This window comes from Nansenia antarctica, assembly GCF_963989245.1.
Source record: "Nansenia antarctica genome assembly, chromosome: 2".
Classification (NCBI taxonomy): Eukaryota; Metazoa; Chordata; class Actinopteri; order Argentiniformes; family Microstomatidae; genus Nansenia; species Nansenia antarctica.
Genome location: NC_137675.1, coordinates 72076315 through 72095776, shown reverse-complemented (window position 1 = coordinate 72095776; position 19462 = coordinate 72076315). Strand labels below are relative to the sequence as shown.

The 19462-nt window shown below is 44.7% G+C and overlaps 2 protein-coding genes across 3 annotated transcripts; both read right to left on the bottom strand.

The window, feature by feature from the left end:
- Positions 1 to 1794: 1794 nt before the first annotated feature.
- atxn7l3a (ataxin 7 like 3a) lies at positions 1795 to 12456 on the bottom strand. Of its 2 annotated transcripts, XM_080550662.1 has the most exons (14): positions 12310 to 12456; positions 11550 to 11605; positions 11259 to 11371; positions 8844 to 8976; positions 8584 to 8755; positions 8363 to 8460; positions 8218 to 8240; positions 7802 to 7847; positions 5754 to 5791; positions 5573 to 5641; positions 5396 to 5439; positions 3511 to 3582; positions 3061 to 3197; positions 1795 to 2244 (listed from the first exon to the last, which is right to left on the bottom strand). In XM_080550662.1, exons 3-14 carry the CDS (start codon positions 11307 to 11309, stop codon positions 2042 to 2044), a joined length of 1086 nt encoding a protein of 361 aa, XP_080406788.1. In that variant the 5' UTR covers positions 11310 to 11371; positions 11550 to 11605; positions 12310 to 12456; the 3' UTR covers positions 1795 to 2041. The 2 variants fall into 2 exon arrangements, with proteins under 2 accessions (XP_080406788.1, XP_080406789.1); XM_080550663.1 differs by lacking the exons at positions 1795 to 2244; positions 3061 to 3197; positions 3511 to 3582; ... (1 more) ...; positions 5573 to 5641; positions 5754 to 5791 and adding an exon at positions 6219 to 7260.
- Positions 12457 to 13224: 768 nt separating this feature from the next.
- asb16 (ankyrin repeat and SOCS box containing 16) lies at positions 13225 to 18674 on the bottom strand (the record flags this gene model as incomplete). Its single annotated transcript, XM_080523739.1, has 6 exons — positions 13225 to 13410; positions 13616 to 13729; positions 16611 to 16694; positions 16914 to 17322; positions 17704 to 17971; positions 18359 to 18674. 6 exons carry the CDS (start codon positions 18672 to 18674, stop codon positions 13225 to 13227), a joined length of 1377 nt encoding a protein of 458 aa, XP_080379865.1.
- Positions 18675 to 19462: the final 788 nt, after the last annotated feature.

The following is a 19462-nucleotide window of genomic DNA, read 5'->3' as shown; positions in this document are numbered from 1 at the left end:
CTAGGACAGAACCCTGGGGTACTCCAGTGGAGAGGGTTCGTGGAGAAGATAGCGATTCTCTCCAGGTCACCTGGTAGGAGCGGCCCGCCAGGTAGGAAGAAAACCAGGAGTGTGCGGTGCCAGAGATGCCCAGGTCTGAGAGGATGGAGAGAAGGATCTGGTGATTGACTGTGTCGAAGGCAGCGGACAGGTCAAGGAGAATGAGAACAGAGGAGAGGGAGGAAGCTTGGGCAGAGTGGAGGGCTTCCGTGACAGCAAGGAGCGCAGTCTCAGTGGAATGCCCAGCCTTGAAGCCGGATTGGTGGGGGTCTAAGTGATCCATCTTCCGGAGATAGTCAGTCAGTTGTTTAGATGCCGCGCGTTCAAGGGTTTTGGAAGGGAAGGAGAGAAGGGATACAGGTCTGTAATTGTGGGCAGATGATGGGTCAAGGGTAGGTTTCTTGAGGAGAGGCTTGACTCTGGCTATTTTGAAGGCCGCTGGGACAGATCCTGTGGATAGGGAGGAGTTGATTAGGGTGGTAAGGTAAGGAAGGATGTCGGGGGAAATGGATTGGAGAAGGGGGGTGTTTTAACCATCCCCCTTTCCACTGGTAATAAGGAATTGGCAAGAATAGATCGATATAAATAGATCAACATAATGCAGCACTATCATGCGCAGATCAGCTTTAAAACATGTAACGTTAGATATATAACGGTGCGATGTATTTCTACGGAAAGGCTGACTGACGCGGGGCTCATTCAATCTCCGCGTTCGTTATAGATACGCTTGCAGCAGCGGGTGAACTCCCGGTTCATTGAGTTTACGGTTAAAAGCATAACTTCTCGGGGTGTCAGCGCGGTGGTTCAGGGCTCAAAATGACCGTATACCGATGGTGGAGTTAGCAAAGGAGTATTGTGATTGTACCACCTCCATAGCCGGTGTTATTCACGGGCAAAGACGGTGCCCTTTGCGGGTTAATAACTGTGAGTTACCGTGGGTTAGGATAACAATTCAAACGTGTCCGGATAGGGGAGAGGACAGGGAATCCAAAACCATTTGAATGGTGTCGATCCTACACTCCTATCACGGTCGACACAGCGCGGAGCGAATTCCCTGTTAAAACGATTCTCTCGCCCCGCTGTCAACGGGAGTTTCAACCAGCAGGCGCGGTGCTGCGAGCAGCAGCGGGTGAACTCCCGGTTCATTGAGTTTACGGTTAAAAGCATAACTTCTCGGGCTGTCAGCGCGGTGGTTACGGGCTCAAAATGACCGTATACCGATGGTGAAGTTAGCAAAGGAGTATTGTGTTTGTACCACCTTCACAGCCGGTGTTATTCACGGGCAAAGACGGTGCATAATAGCGATTTTTGTGTTATGCTTGTTGTAAATAAAAGTTCTATGATGCATTGAAATGACATTAAACTAAGATAATACGATGGTCAGCATAATTTTTCGAATCTTTATTAATAAGCTATTACAGAAACTGTAGTGACATTTTCCAAGAGCGAATGTGGTATTTAAAAATGGCGGTTAGCGACGAAATCTATGAACATGGGATGACGATTTCCATTGACCAATCAACGGTGTGCAGCGTCATACGTCACACGCAGCCTGGCAAAAAGGTTCCGGGTCTCAAAAAAGGTTCCTGCCCTCGATGGGTAGCTAAAGAAGCGACCCGACCCGACCCGACCCAGGCCGACAAATGGAAAAGCGCCAAAGAAGCAGGCCAGCCCGGGCTGACCCGGGTCAGCCCTCTAGTGGAAAAGCCCCATAGCAACCCCAGTGCCAATTTGTGTGTGTGTGTGTGTGAGTGAGTGAGTGAGTCTGTCTTTCAATAAGTTATTATCTTTGTTTCGGAGAGTACAGGAGTATCTGTTCATGTGTGAAGAGGAACCTTGTATCTGGGAGGAGACCATGTCTTTACCACACTGAATAACGGTTTGAGGCCTGGTTCAGTAGTCACCCTCTCTACACTTACCCTCCTGGGTAAGGTAGGGAGACCAAGCTTGGTATGGTGTGAGGTTGGTGGGGAGGAGGAGAGAGGGGGCACAAGTAATTATGTTAGTTGAGGTCATCATAAATACTGGGGGCGGGGCCCCCAGAAAGTTTGGATTTCTTCTTTCTGTTAGAGAGGCCAAGACTACTCTGAGAGCTGCTTCCCCCCGCCCCTCCTCCACTACCACCTCCTCCCCCAGTACTGTTTAAGCCAAGAGATGGCTGCTTCTTCTTCTTCTTGGGCTTCTTGGAGTCTGAGTTGTTGGTGCCTAAGAGAGAGAGAAAATCAGGGTGAGGGGAGACCATATTCTCTATAGTAAATACAGTGCCTATGTACAGTGCAATGCATTTATTTGGACAGTAAAGCATTTTTTCTTCTTTTCGCTCTATACTCCAAAAGCTTTGATTTGAAATCAAACTATTAGTATGACATTAAAGTACAGATTAGCAGGTTTTATTTGAGATGAATATTGGATTCACCATTTAGAAACAACAACATATTTTATACAAACAGTAGTCCCCTTATTTATTTCAGGGAACCAAAAGTTTGTTTGTTTTGAGATACTTTTGCCTTATGCACACATTTCAAAAAAATAAATCTTTTTTGGGGGGAGGTTTCTGGAGTCATCTGGAGAATGACTTGGTCCACTTTTGGACTTGGTCCACTTTTTGGAGAATGACTTGGTTCACTTTTTTTTTTCTGCTGCCATCAGCAGTTACATCAACAAAGAAAAGTGAGCCAGTTCCAGTGGCAGCCATATATGCCCAAGCTATAACACCTCCTCAAACATGGTTCAAAGACGAGACGGTATGCTGTGGCCTTCATGTTGACAGACACCAACAGCAGACTGCAAAGGCAAATGCAAAGAATAGAACCTAGAATCAAGAATAGACTGACAGCTCTTTAATGCCTGCCCATTGAAGTGACAGAACATACCTGACTAATCAGAAACACCTGCATTGTTTGATTTCAAATCCTAAACTTTTGGAGTATAGAGCTAAAAGAAGAAAAAAAGTGCTTCACTGTTCAAATACTCACAGAGGGCACTGTATCTGCTTCTGTGGGACTAATTGCCTTTTCTTACTGGCTTTGGAGGAGGCAGAATCGGAGGGTGAGATGTCTGAAGACCCATCCCACTGCAGACGACTCATGAGGACCTGTCCGTCTGTGGCGTCGTAGCCGTCACTCTCCACCACTCCGTCTGCATCGGGCAGAGACGACCTGCCGGAGACAAAACCCACTCATATAGCACTGTAACACCCCCTGACTGCCATGTCAAATGCCACCGAAGGACTGTCACTGAGTTTAATGGAAACACCATCATTTCCGACATGCTCCTAGCCGTCATGCTTATAGCATCGGACACGGACTCATCTCTATTGCCGTTGCTATGTTACAGTAAATGGAATGAGGAGATGTGTGGTGCGCACACTACTATAATAAATCAGTTATTGTACTCCCTAGGCAGGGAGCACAACATGCAAAAAAGGAATAACAATCCAATTAGTCTCAGTTTGAGGGGGGGGGAACTCACGCGGACGGCCCCAGGAGGAACACCCTGACGGCTCTCCTCTGTTCGTCCGTGTGCTGGGGACACCGCTGGGACCTGGCGGGACACAATGTGACATTACAAACCCCCGAGAAACAACTGGCCACAATGCACAGCTCAAACAGAGGCCCCTCAGCATAGATGAGGCAGAGACTGAAACAGACATCGTCAGTGACCAATCAGATATGCACATGAACGGTCAGGTGTTAGGTTAAAGGTTAGGGTTTGATCACTGACAGTGTCCACTTTGTCTCACACCACATGAGGCAGGCATTGCCCAGTCAGGGTCTTCTATTGTCCAATCAGAAAATATCAGGTATAGTCCAGGTATCGTCCAAAGTGTCACTGTGTTACTGTCAAAGTGTTACTGTTTCATTTTAGTATAAACATATTTGAGTTTAAGAATCACAAGCCAATTCCTGATCCAAATCATCAAATTAGTTCGCTGTGACTAAACATGCATATTCAATATAGAAAATGGAGAAGAATTGCCACTTGTGTTCCCAAAGTCAGTCCCAACAGGACATAACCACTGAGCCCTTCCTCCGATTTCTACCTCCACCAGCCTCTACTGGTTCTCACATAAAGAACGTTCACAACAGTAATCATGATTTTTGTCTCTGTCGATTGCATTCATCACTGATAGCAGCTGCAGTGTTTGTCTGGAATAAAAAAGCCTCATTAGCGGCAGAGTGGTATATTAGAAGAGTGGCGCTAATGAGCCTCAAATACACTGCTCAAAGAAATTAAGGGAACACTTCAAGGCTATGCCTCCCCAGACCATCACTGACACTCCAAACCGGTCATGCTGGATGTTGCAGGCAGCATAATGTTTGCCACAGCATCTCCAGACACGTCTGTCACATGTGCTCAGTGTGAACCTGCTCTCATCTGTGAGAACGCCAATGGCAAACCTGCCAATTCTGGTGTTCTCTGGCAAATGCCAATCGAGCTGCATGGTGCTGGGCTGTGAGCACAATTCCCACTAGAGGAAGCATGCCACCCTCATGGAGTCTGTTTCTGACAGTTTGGTCAGAAATATGCACACGAGTAGCCCGTTGGAGGTCATTTTGTAGGGCTCTGGCAGTGCTCCTCCTGCTCCTCCTCGCAGGAGGGAGCAGATACCGGTCCTGCTGCTGGTTTGTAACCCTTCTACGGCCCTGTCCAGCTCTCCTCCTGTAATGGCCCGTCTCCCTGTATCTCCTGTACGCTCTTGAGACTGTGCTGGGAGACACAGCAAACCTTGTGACGGCACGTATGGATGTGCCATCCTGGAGGACCTGGACTACCTGTGCAACCTGAATGGGCTGCAGGTACTGCCTCATGCTACCAGTAGTGCCATGGGCACTAGCAAAATGCAAAACTAGAGAAAAATGACACAGAAAGGATAAGGAGAGAGAAATGGTCTGTGGCCACCACCTGCAAAACCATTTACTTTTTGGGGGTTGTCTTGCTTTTGCCTCTCCTGTCCACCTGTTGTCATTTTCATTTGCACCAAAGCAGGTGAAAGTGATTAAGTTAGTTTAAGTTTAATTGACTTGGTGTTATACTGTGATGGCCCCTTCATTGGCGCTACTCTTCCTTACCACTCTAATTAGCGGTCTTGGGGTATCAGCCACTAAAGATGTTCTTGAGGCTACTTGACATTGACATACAATGTCAGGCTTCAAGCATGAAATCTGTCATAGCATTGCCCAGATCCTTCTCACTCCCATCTTGACTGAATCTTGTATCAGCACTCACAGGAGTATGGAACAGTACATGAGTCTGTGTGTGTGTGTATCTCTGTGTCTGTATGTTGGGTCGAGATTAGAGGCATAATCAGATTGTGTGTTCGTTGATGTACAGTACGAGTGCTATCAATCCTCACCTGGTGCACATCTTCTTGGTATGCTCCGAGATCACCCCACATTGCTGTAGAAATAGGGTTCAGTGCCGTTAGAGAGATAGGCCAGTCATACACTCTAGAGAACTCCCAGCCTGAGAGGATGAATAGGCACAGATGTGGTGGATAGGATGCTATAATGGATACAGGAAAATTACTCACCGTTGTCAACAGGGACCTCAGTTCATCAGGGCCTAACGTTTCATAATTGATGCCAGAATTATAGTTGTACTGCAGTGAAGGGAAACAGAGAGAGGACGAGACCCGGCATCAGAACACTGTTGCACAAAGCACTGTATAGTATAATAGTAAAGGTGCACTGAGGAAAGTTAGTTCTGGTTACCTTGTAAGGATCTGCATTGACACTATTACTAAGCTCACCTGAAAGACAGAATAGCACAGACTGTATGAGTCCTCATTCACAAATACATAAAGTGGATACTGTTTGAATCATAAGGGATAGATGAGGGTGAAAACTTAACACAATAGATGATCTTACTAATCAACTGTTCATAATGGGGGATTTATGCATCATTGGAAAAATTGTGTTTGACTGATAGTCATGCTGAAAATATTCTATCTATAAAGGATATCTCTTCATTTCCAATGATAGAGAAAAAACAAACACGGTACCATTTCTTATGCAGCTGCACTGTAACTGACCATTGTAATATAACTGATCATTCTTGGATTGAGGCGTGGTTCTGTCCAAATGTTAAATCAACCAGAGTTCCACTGTCTTCTATTGTTATAAATATGAACAGCTAGGCGTCAAAGCCACAAATGACAGGCCGGATGTGGATTGATTTCAGGTCATTTATTTCATAGGGATTGAGGGGTGCCTGGACCCTCCAGGGAGGATATCAGCAGCACAGATTTCCGGAATCACACAAAATCTGTGTCTTTACACAAACAAGACATACGTAACAGATACAAGAATCAATGAAAACATGATACAAAGGAACAAAAATGAAAATAAATGCAAAAAGGTATAAATATGTCAAGTAGATAATGGACAAATCATAAGAGACACTTGATATATAGACAAGGAACATCCAGCCGTTCTGATTCTGAAAGTGGATGCGGATCTGTATCATTATTGGAACCTTTTATGATCTTTTCACTTAAGTGCACAACAAGTTATTACTTATTTTTTTACTCAACACAATGCTAAACAAAAATTATAACAAATACACAACTGAAAACTGGAGGCGTAACACTGATTTGTTATTGCACATAATTGTCTGTGTGATTTCAGTCCGTTTCTTGCATTTGCCATGATTTTGTGCTTTTCGTCTGTCCACCATGATCCACTTCAAATTAAAATCAACAAGCAAACTCAAACTTCCCAAAATGTGAGAAGAGGACCAATAAGACTGCCTATCCCTGCCTCACATCTCCATGGCCTGCCCTCATCTTACATATTACTTTGTATACTAATACTTTTTTGACACTGTACTATATTTTATTTGCCTGTAATGCATATTTGGACCTGCATTTCAGCAGCACACTCATGCAATGGCCAGAAGTCCTGTAGTCTTTTAATAACATTCCATTTCAATAGATGATGCTGTGAGCTACACAGGAGCCTATGCTCACGCTTTTTTGTTTTGCTTTGCCAAGGTCGGAAGGTTCTCACTCCAGGCAATCTATTCCTCATAAACTGTCTCCAAACTGCAGGGCAAGGGGTTTCCCCCAGCTTCTTCTCTTGTCCTGACCCTGGACCCTACACTTAGGAAGGCCAGGGCATTATAGAGCTGGACTTCCTGCCACTGATGATAAAGCAATGTCTCTCAACAGCACTCGTGGAGCTTCCTGATCCTCAACGCGACGCTTGGGCCCCAGTACTGCTGAACAGACCAAAGAGTGAAACATCCCCAACCATTCACCACCAAACATCTACACACTCACTCAAACACACACACAGAGTAAGGTCATATGAAAAACAAGGCATGTTGAATCATCGGATTGAAACGTCACTTGACTACTCCTACACACATCCATTTCAAGGTTTCAAGGAGTCTGAGCTCTAGAGACAACTCAAACAATCTCAGCTAACTCAAAGGACAAAACCATGTACTACAATATTACATAACATTCTGTACAAAATTAACATTATGCTGACATAAGAAAACATAAGGTGAACAAGTAAATGTATGCAATTTAAATTAATTTCTTCATAGCAGTTATTGACAAATGATACATGGCTAGTAAGATGACCATTCCATTTTAAAATAATAGTGAACAACATTCATCTTGTGAGCCTCATATTGATGAGAAATTAATTGTCCCAAGAATTTACAATACACAATATGGACACATTTGATCACAGATGCTGATTATAGTTTTGATGACCAGCTCCTTATGTGGTTTCTTAAGAGGTAGACTCACCATTTTTATGCTTCAGAGATTTTGATCTTCTGGGTGAATTTGGATTCTTAGGAGGAAACAAACAAAGAAGAAATGTCAATTTGGATAAAAGATCTGATCTAGATATACAACCAACAAGAGAAACATGCACCAGGAACCATACATCCCTTCTGACACAAATAACTAGCCAATACAATATTTCAAAATCCAGTATGTTCATCAGTGCCAGTGCCAGTATGTAAAAAAACGAGGGCACCATGACAGAATTACAACATTTACATTTTTGCCATTTATTACAATTTTCTGTTGTTATTTGGTTCCTTTTCTACAATTGTCTGGAAACAGGATCTCATACATTACAGCAAAACATAAATATACATCTTCAAAGCAGAGTAACTTACCAAAGAAACTGGTTGTTTCAAAGAATGTAAAACTACCTTATCTGACTTTCTCTTCTTAGCTGTAAACGGGAAAGTAGAGGGGTGTAAGAGAAGGGTGTTTGTTCAGGTAATTATTTCTCAAACAAATATGTTTGTTTTTCAAACAATTCCAATAATGATTTGACTCTCTTATTGTTCTCACCTTTCTTTTCTGACCCATATGACCAGTCATTATCATTGACGTCATCATTGTCTTCCTGATCACTTTCTGATTTGCTCATGTTGTTACTGCTGGCTATTCTGTGGGGCAGAATAACAATGAAATACAATGTTTATTTTATATTTTAAAACATTTTATTTTAAAAATAATGTCGGACATTATTGATGCAACAGCTGTCGCCCGTGTTCATAGCGCTTGCTAACCTGCGGTTGGCGATGCGACTGCTGTTGCGTCCCATGCCCAGGCATTTCTCCAGGTGAGGGGCAAAGCGGGATGCTGCAATGCTTCGGTTACAGTTAGGACAGACACACTCCTTGTTCTTCCATTGATTGTACACTTGTCCAAATATGTCCACTCCTGGTTGGTCAACAATTTCTATGAGAGAGGATGAGAGCATAAGAAAACAAAGCAGTGTGCAAAGCAGAGGGAAGAACCAAACCTAGGAGGAAGCACTGCCACTGACCGAAGTCCTTCATGCTCTCTTGGTCCGTCTCATCCAGGAGGAAGTAGCCTTGTTTAACGGCACGATGCACTTCAAAACACAGGCCCAAACAGGTGTCCTCCACCAGGTCAGAGTAGATGTCATGAGCCAAGGCCTGTGGAGCCAATCAAAAGAGAGAGGTTCAACTCAAATGTAGTCAGTCACAAAGGATGCAAATGACTCATAGGCTGTGTTCGGAATAGCGTACTAGCATACTACTCATACTAGATATGACGTAGATTTTGAGTATGTAGTACGTTCCGAACGTACAGTATGCGAGATTTGAGTATGCGAGAAATTTAGTAGGCGAGCAGTTATTTCCGGGAAATTTGAAGTCGGTTTTGATGGACACTATCTCATCTCCTATTTCCCTAAATGCATTTCGCGTCCAGAGTTGCGTCCAGGGTTGCCAGATGGGGCGGGTTACCGCCGAATGGGCTACTTGATTTTGAGGTTATAGAAAGTTTAGGCTGTAAATTGTCAATCCCATCTGGCAACCCTGTGCGCTTTCAGCCTCGTCAAACTCATACAGCTTTTGTTTACATTGTCCGATAGCCTGGGGACCGAAAGCTTGCAATAAACATCGTTTTTTGCACATATTTGAGTGTGCAGATGCTGCTTTCTTGCACTCTATTTGATACTCTTCAGCTGCAGCACCCCAGCTAAGTCTGATCACGGATGAGCGGTGGTATTTTCACTACATTAACATGGTGAAATGCATTCTTAGACCAGGCTAGTCATCATGATTACAAATATGCCACTTGAAATGCATGAAATACACGTTTATTTGTGTCTTACACACATCACCTAGTATTTGACTGCTTGTAGCCCAATCACGAATGATCCCAGTATTGTCGCTTCAGACGGACAGGTTGGGTTGTTATTGTGCTTGCTGCAGCAAGCCCACGATATGTTATTGCTCATATATATTTATTTTAATCATGTTATTTTACCAACTGTTAAGACAACAATATAGTAAGCTAGTTACTTGAGATATACTTAAGATATTGGCCCCCCAAATCATTTTACAACGTGTTGTAATTATGTTACGATATTTCTGTCGAGTGTGTGAAGGTAAACATAGGGTGCGTTCGTAAAATCGCTCTGAGAGTGCCGGAGCGCACACTGAGTGCAACGTCACAAAGGGACCAGGTAATTTGATTGGACAAGAGGCATTCCATGAGTGATGATCTTATTTCCAGGGCGAATTTACGAACGCAGCTAGCGAACAGAAGACGCAAAACATCGTCAGATCAGATATATAAACGGGTTATTTTGGTAAACTGGACACATTTTGGGAATATATGTGGTTCCTTTCTCGCCTGAAAACATATTAAAACTTCATAAAATGACATGTTAACACTTGTAAAGCCAAAATTACATATTTTAGCTAATGGAGGTTTAAAATGGAGGTTTAAATTCGCCGTTCCCGGCGAAATGCATTCTGGGAGGAGGTATGCAGTATGCATAATGATCGGCTGGTTTTCGGATACTTAAGGCGGCTACACACTAGACGATTTTAACCCCGATTTAGCTGTCGCCGACCAGTTTTTGCGGTCGGCGACAAAATCCTCCAGTCGTTGCAAACCCGGGGACGCGCCGTCTCCGACGCTCGTTTAATGTGACAGGCTCAGAGACGCAATCGGAGGACTGCCGACCCCGTCGTTAGGGCCGCCGCAGGGCTCCAGATCTTTTCAAACATGTTTCATTTTATCGGCCGACGGAATCTACATTCTGCTAGTCTGAGATGGGCAACAACCCGTGTGGACAGCACAGCCAATGAGAGGTCGGGGAAATGAGTGATAATAGCCTTTAGCTACGGCGCTAGTTGTTGTGCTAGGTGCATTGACTGACTGTGTCCGCGAATGCTATGCTATTGTTGTGCTAGGTGCATTGACTGACTGTGTCCGCGAATGCTATGCTATTGTTGTGCTAGGTGCATTGACTGACTGTGTCCGCGAATGCTATGCTATTGTTATGCTATGTTGAATGGTGTACTAGTTTTCACTGAATAAATCGCGATTTCTTTCAAAGAAGGTAGCAGGTGTGTTTATGTCCATGTCAAGGAATCGTCCTGACCAAGTGAAGAATCTTGTAGTCTGTGAGCCCCCGTTGTTAACACATCCTGTAGTCTGCGCTGTGCTGCGACACGGACACCAGCACGACGGTCGTTTAGTGTGAGAGGCTCAGCGATGTTACAACTTGAAAAGTCGTCTAGTGTGTAGCCGCCCTTAACCTACTTAATTATGAATTTAGTAGGTAGTATGTATTCAGTATATACTCATTGAGTATGCTAGTATGCAGCATGCTAGTATACCATTCCGAACACAGCCATAGTTGTGAGCGACTTTCAGCTTGCCAAAGAACATTTTACATGATGACAATGTCGCTACTTACCTCTAGCTTGGTGTTGTCCAGGCCCGACAGAGACATATCTTCCATTTTCATTTGCAAAAATTAAAGGTGAATCACAGCCGTCTACATGGCACAGCAAGTTAGGTTTTCCATTGCTGCAAAAAAATTACACACAGATAAAATGTCATACTTTGAGACAAAAATACATACATACACGATGTCATTTACAAATATCTCATAGTTACTGACACTCACAAGTTCTGTGAGAGATACTAAATAGGTTTAGGCTACATATCAGAGGCACTTGACAGGACAATCCAAAGTGATACTTACTTCTCTGCGGAAGTATTAGATTCGGTAACTTTAACAGCTGTTGCTTTGGTCACATTCTGTAGAAAAGAAAAAAACAACAATAATAATCAGTTTGGCGTTGAACGAAAATACTCCCAGACCAAAAGCACCAAACCGACAGCTAATTAACATCAGCTGGCTCGGTCCCATTGTCTGATAGGGACATGTAGTCAGGCAGTGTTCTAGTGTCCTCTTTTATTCATTATTTGAAGCATTTCTAGATAACTAACGGAGTTCAGATGTGATATGCTAAATGAACATTTAGCCAACCAGATATGCTAACACTCATGAAACAAAACGAATAACTTAAAAATAGCAAGATCCAATAACTCGCACCAAGGTTAGCCTAATAGCATTCTGTTGTTTGGGGGTAGCTGGTAGTAGTTCAGACAGACATTGCTAGCTAGCACAGAAAACATTTCATAATAAATTTGGGATTCAATCCCTCAAAACGATCTACATAGAGATCAGAGATCTACACAAGTCATATCCTTAATAAAAACGATTTGGGCTGAATTATAATTTACTACTACTAGCTAGCTAGCTGACAATATCAGAACCTTGTCTATCCAGGTGAAGTCAAGAAAAACAAGAAAGACAACCAATGTTCCAAAAAATATATATAATTGCTACAATGTATCTGCGATGATTGATGATGCACCCAGCCGCGAGGATCCGACAGAAAATCTGATACAATGTTGCAATGTTACAATGTTGCCATCACTGACAGAGATGTACTCACCCGACCCAGGGGCGGCAGGCGTCATAACCACTAACAACTCCGACATCTGCGCCAACTCATCAAATCAGCTTTCGAAATTCGGACGTCCCGTATTAACAACCTTGTTTTCTACTGACACGCGTGAATAAAAACACGAGGCGAAGTCTATCAAAGTAATAGGCAGCCATACAGTCAAAGGGAAATGATAAGAATATTGTAAAGAGCAGCAGCCATTTTCCCTATGACAGACCATACCAAGTGATCACAGAGATTCTCTTCGGAACGTTCTTGAGTCAATCATGGTTCTCGCTCATCAATTAGTTTGCAGCGGCGCGAGTCAGGTAAACTATGTACACATGTAAAGTAAAAAGTACATTTGAGTACGAAAAATACTTAAGTCGGCTCGAAATACAATAATACAACCAGAGAGTATTAGATTAGATTGAGGCTTTGGTAGTACTCACAAATTTCGTTGTTTGGTACCTGTACTATCAATGACAATAAAGACCATTCATTCATTCATTCATTCATTCACAATAAAGACACATCATTAATCTCTGATGTCCTCTGATTCTACAAGAGACAAACATAAAGAAAAACCAAAACCAAAACACCAAAAAACATGATTGCCGTTTTCAAGTAAAATGGAAAGTTGATTTATTAATCAATTACAGAAAACGCACATTATTGCATCATCTCCAATGTATAAGAGAGCTACATTTACATTTGAGACACATTTTTTTAAAATCCAAAGCAAGTAAGTGAATCAACTAGGCTTTATACATCAGTCATGAGTCAAATCCTCAATAAGAGCACACGCCATCGGCAGTCACAGTGCTAGAAAAAGGATGAAAACAAGTTTTGTTTTTATTGTATTGCCCTCTCTTCTTCTACATTGGTATTAGAATGAATGGCCCCTGTCGTCCTGTGACAGTCTCACTGGAGCTCCCCGTCATTACGAAGAAGTAGATACTCCCTCATAGAGCTGGGGATGTCCAGTCTACTGACAGCAGAGTGGCACAGGGCTCCTATGTGCCGGCGTAGGGCATAGCGACACAGGTGTTGCAGCGAGCGTGGCTGACCACTCATCTGTCGCACAGAGTCAAAGAACGACGGGTGTTTCTAAGATCAGAGAGAGAGAGAGAGAGAGAGAGAGAGAGAGAGAGAGAGAGAGAGAGAGAGAGAGAGAGAGAGAGAGAGAGAGAGAAAACAGATGGAGGATGAGGTGGATTGGTCAATGCAGTGATGGGGAAATAATATATAGTTTAAAGCGATGCACACACAAGGTTAACAGAACACAAGCACTAAATGAATGAGGCGGGCAAACCTTTTGTGTCTCAGCTGATAGTGATTCCATCCAGTCCTCAAAGGGAGGAACGACAGCATAAGAGTTAAGCATCACTTCCAGAGTGGGGGGGGAGAGGAGACAGAGCTTCAGCATCTGAATGGAGGAGAGAGAATGGGACAGGGTCTGGTGAAAAAGTACCTAAGTAGGAGGTCTTTTTTTTTTTTTTTTTTTTTTTTACAGATTATGAAAGTGCAGATTGTAAGCTTTCATATGATGTGTCATATGTGTCTACCATGGGGAAAAGTGCTCCCATCACCACTAAGACTGTCAGAACCTGGCCAGAAGGGTCCGCTCCACTGCAGATCTGCCTAAATGACACCCTATGGCAGGAATATGAGCATGAGGACCTGGAACAGTACACGTCGTCGGTTCTGAACCACATAGTGAACTGCACCAACTCAGTCACCGTGGACAAACGGGTCCGGGTCTACCCCAACACGAAGCCATGGATGACTGGGAAGGTCCAAAAACTGATCAACGAGAGGGACAACGCCTTCTTCGCAGGGAAGAGCACACCGCTGTACAGCTCCACCAGGGCCAACCTAAAGCGCGGAATCAAAGCGGCCAAGGCAGACCACAGAGAGAAGATTGAGGAATGCCTCCTGAGCAACGACTCCAGGCGGATGTGGCAGGGGGTTCAGCAGATGACAAACTTCAGAGCCAACAGGCTCACAGCCGCAGAGGACGACCCCCTGCTGGCGGGAAAGCTGAACACCTTCTACGCCCGGTTCGACGAGGGGCGAACGGAGGTAACCGCAACACAAACACCACTCTCTCCAGCTCTCAGCAGCCTCACCCTCACAGAGCATGAAGTGAGACGCGTACTGAAGGCGGTGGACCCCAGGAAAGCCTCGGGGCCGGATGGCGTCCTGGGACGGGTGCTGAGAGACTGCGCCGACCAGCTGGCCGGGGTTTTCACCAACATCTTTAACCAGTCCCTGTCCCAGGCCACCATCCCACCCTGCCTGAAAACCTCAACTATCATCCCAGTCCCGAAGAAAAGCACGGTGAGCTGCCTAAACGACTACCGCCCGGTGGCACTCACACCAATCATCATGAAGTGCTTCGAGAAACTAGTCCGGGCCCACATACTCACACGCCTCCCGCCCAACCTGGATCCATACCAGTTCGCCTACAGAGCCCACAGGTCCACAGAGGACGCCATCGCGACGACTCTCCACGCCACTCTATCCCACCTGGAGAGGGGAAACAGCTACGCGAGACTGCTCTTCGTGGACTTCAGCTCCGCCTTCAACACCATCCTTCCAGACAGGCTAGTGACCAAACTACTAGACCTGGGTCTATCACACTCTATATGTGCGTGGATCAAGGACTTCCTGACCGACCGCCCCCAGAGGGTGCGGGTGGGCCCCCACACCTCCACAGCCCTCAGACTCAGCACTGGGTCCAACCCTCCGATTCCTGGGGATGCACATGCGGGATGACCTGACCTGGAAGGACAACACAAAAGGCACCATCAAGAGGACACAACAGCGGCTATACACCCTGAGAGTCCTCAGGAAGGAACACAGCAAGCAGGAGATACTGGTGACCTTCTACCGCGGCGCAGTGGAGAGCATCCTCACCTACGGCATCTGCAACTGGTTCTCCAGCTGCACAACAGCGGAGAGAAATGCGCTACAGAGAGTCGTGAGAACAGCACAGAAGATCACCGGCGCCCCCCTCCCCTCTCTGGAAGAGCTGTACAACACACGCTGTCTCAGGAAGGCCTCCAAGATCTCCAGGGACCCGACCCACCCTGGGTACGAACACTTTACCAGGCTGCCCTCGAAAAGGCGGTTCAGGACCCTGGCCGCAAAGACAAACAGACTGAAGAACAGCTTCTACCACAGGGCCGTCCAGGCCCTGAACACAGCAAAGACCTAAGTTCTGGGCCCTGGACAGTCTGGACGGATTGTATGGCAGCTGCTGGACTGAAAAAATCAGGTGTAGTGCTGAGGCACAAACATGTACATTTCAAGCCTGCAAACTGTGACACTTTAAATAAAAGTGAAACAATACTATTGTGCAATATGACAACCCTAGTCGTCCATCTGTACAGTATAGTACAGTGGATAGTGTACATAGCCTTTATTTATGTAAACCAGCTCCTTCCCTTCTTGTGATTTTTTTTAAAAGTGTTTTTTTTTCCTTTTCCTAACACCAGGGGAGCCACCCCTCCTAAATTTCGTTGTTTGGTACCTGTACTGTAGCAATGACAATAAAGTCCATTCATTCATTCATTCCATTCATTCATTCATACATTGAAAATAGTTGAAGAAGATATGCTTATTTGAATGTTGGTACACCTCAAACCGAATACTGGAGAAAATCACTCTGGATCAAAACAGACGCGTTTGCTACTATGGCGTTGGTAGCTAGCTAGCAGCTAAGAAAGAACATCGCCATGAACGTGATGATCTATCTACCTGTTTAGCACATCATAACATGCTGATAGAACATCAACATTCTAAAAACATATAACTACACATAATTAGACGATCACACAGTCCTTGCTTTTGAACACGTCCTAAAATGTATGTTTGTTTCCAAGCCATGTATCACTTACACAGTAGCCTACGAAGCAGGACAACAGATTTTATTTAGTATAACTGTTGTTTGTTATATCGGCTCTTCAACACTTAAACTTTCATAATACTTTTTGGGGGAGGTAATTTGTGTGAGAATTGCCTACATGCGGACCTTTTCACCAAGGATAAGGGGTCATTTTAGCTCCAAATCTATCGTTTAATGCCTACCTCATGGGGTTAGTGGTGGCCTAGAGGACTGGTGATCAGGAGTTCATGAGATCAAATGTCACTTCTGAACACCACCACTAGTTTGCCCTTGAGTAAGGCACTTAGCCCTAAATTACTCGAGGGAGTCCCGGTAATCTCTAATTGTAAATCACTTTGGATGAAAGTGTCTGCTAAATGGTTAACATGTTTACCTCATCTGTCCTATTATGCCTTACCTGAGGTGAGGCAGGCTGAGCACCATGATTTAGCAGGGAGCGTGCAATAGCATCAAGTGGCTGCTCTGGATAGTCCTCTACCACCTAAACACAGGGAAGACACTTGTTAGCTGTGTTATTTACCATTCATTGATAATGTGTGTGTGTGTGTGTGTGTGTGTGTGTGTGTGTTGTCATGTCGAAATGAATCTTTCAATCTTTCAAGTGTTGATCCTTTGTTCCTCACACTCTTAAACATGTCTTCTAGGTACATTCCTGTGCTCATTCACTCCCTGTATCCCTATGCCATACATGTATGCCCACCTGCAGAAGACAGTCCATGGGTGTGTAGCCAGCACAGTTCTCTGTGTCTGCACTGGCTCCATGTTGCAGTAGGATATCTGCGATTCGTGGGCTACAGTTTGCACAGGCGTTGTGCAACGGAGTGTGCTGCTTCCTGCCTGCAGTGCGGGGGTCAGCCCCTGCTCCAAGCAGCATCTGGACCACGCGGAGGTACCGCCCCGCCTCGGCAGGCCGCTCAGCCCCAGCACAGGCTGCATTCAGGGGGGTCTCTCCCTCACGGTTCTTGACTAACACATCAGCCCCATAGGACAGAAAGAGCTCCACATGCTCCTCCAGGCCCCGTCGAGCCGCCACATGCAGGGGTGTCAGCCTTGATTCACAGGACAACACGTTCACCTCGGCCCCACCTGTTAACAGCTGCTTAGCGCACCTGGAACCAAGACACAACCATATGTTCTCATTCACAGAAATCAAAGGCAATACATGAGAAAGAAAGAGACTGGACTAGGAAACAGCAGCAGCAATAACAGGCATTGTCATACAACATTGATATTTCACTAGCACTATTACCTTACATTTACATTTTTGGCATTTAGCAGACGCCTTATTCCAAAGCGACTTACAATCGATACATTTGACTAAGCAAGTGAATCATCAATTCACTAGTTGTAGCCGAAAGAGTACTCAGGCCAGGGGCCATTGGCAGTCGTGGTCTGTCTGTGGTACTAACATTAAAACTTTTCTCTTGGCATATATAAGTAGTCCAGTGGGCTTTCAGTGTGTCACCATAGCTACCGGTACTATCACTCACTGGAATGTCTGGGCAGAGCTGCAGAGGTGGAGGGGTGAGCTGCCGTCGGCTGTCAACAGCTCAGGGTCTGCGCCGTGGTTAAGCAGTAGCTTAACGCAGGGGGCATGACCACCTATACAGGCATCATGCAGGGCAGTGTTACCACCAGGGTCAGCATCCACCTCTGCTCCACGGAACAGCAGCTCCTCCACACAACCTGTGTGCCCACTGCTGGCAGCCAGGCGCAATGCCGATGTCTGCTTTATCTTGGTGCTCAGGGTCCACATCCCTGCCAGAGGTACAGAAAGCATTACAGTTCACCTCATCACCCATTGTGCATATTGGGGTCATATTGAGAGATGCTTGATTATGATGTATTTTGTGGATAGAATAAAGAGATTGACAGTGACTGGTTGGTGATGAACAGATCTGAGAGGATTGCACATAAGACAGACCAACAATAGTGAAGCATAGGTCTTAGTATGTATAAACAATGACAAGGGATTGTATCATCATCAATCTAATTTCCCAATAACATGCATTTCTCCCTTCTATTGATTCCATTGTCCTTCATGCACTAGGTCTGAGACTTTTGTTATCTGTGTTGCATTGACATAATCAAAAAGTGCCATGCGTCTCTTGTGAGTGAGTTAGTAGTATTGTGTATTTGACACACCCATTTCCGGTGCCCACACCATCTCCTCATGGACAGTCTCCATCAGTGCATTGACCATCGCTGGGTCCTTTAAAACAACGTACACTCCTCTCATGTCTCCACACATGAAGGTGTGGTGGACGGCGGGGTCTCTGCAACGCGCTGGTGGTGGTGGAAGCCGGACCTCCTGGAGCTTGGGGGCCCGGGGGAGAGGAGCCCTGCTCATTTCCCTCCTGTGAGCCAATGCCCGCCGAGCGTCCTCCCAGTCCTGGATCTCCTGATCCGCTCTCAGTGAGCGCAATGAGGCTGACGAGAAGACAAACGTTTCCCGAGACATGACATCCAAAGCTGGAAGAGAATGTCCTCCAGTATCCTAGCTAGGGAGTATGGGCAGAGATCTGTGTCACTAGAAACTGAATTTGAATTACTGACTTTGAATTTGAATTGCTCAATTTGAATTAAAAAAATGAATTTGAATCACATAATTTGAATTTGTATTGTTTAACTTGAATAACTGAATTGAAAAACTGAATCAAGTTAAACAATACAAATTCAAATTATGTGATTCAAATTAATTTTTAAAATTAAAGTATTCAAATTGAGCAATTCAAATTCAAATGTCAGTAATTCAAATTCAGTTTCTAGTGGCACAGATCTCTGCCCATAAGGGAGGTCAGATTGAGAAATGAGCAACTTCCAATTCTACAGCTTGAGTGCAAATGGTATGAGCCTTGCCTAAAGGAAAACCACGACTTTGTGGAGCACTAGGAACAACAATAACGATCTGGTCTTTAGCGTTAAACAGCATTTACGCTATTGATTATATACAGAGAATGATATAAAATTACTTACGTATATAAACGTGACACCTCCTGAAGGATTTCGTTTTTTTTAACGTGTTAAAGTAGAGGATATAAGAATCATGTTTTTACAGAGACAAATGAGAGAGACTTCCCTTTTAGGTAACTACAGTCACAAGATGTTGTCCTCGCAATACTTTTAGTGCTTGTTATAAATAGACGGGAATGCAAGCTGATACTCGGCCACCACTACCAAAGGTAGCCAGCAGATGGCGATATTGCACAAGTGTTTACTGCGCTTTTCCCTCCTCCTTTTCTAAATATA

Bases quoted from the DNA above. Each gene is read 5' to 3' on its own strand.
- atxn7l3a (XM_080550662.1), bottom strand. From the start codon at position 11,309: ATGAAAATGGAAGATATGTCTCTGTCGGGCCTGGACAACACCAAGCTA. The intron at 5,792-7,801 runs GTGAGTCTACCT...TCTGTCTTTCAG, and splicing joins ATCTCTGAAGCATAAAAATG to GTGAGCTTAGTAATAGTGTC. The intron at 3,198-3,510 runs GTGAGTTCCCCC...TGTCTCCGGCAG, and splicing joins TTCCTCCTGGGGCCGTCCGC to GTCGTCTCTGCCCGATGCAG.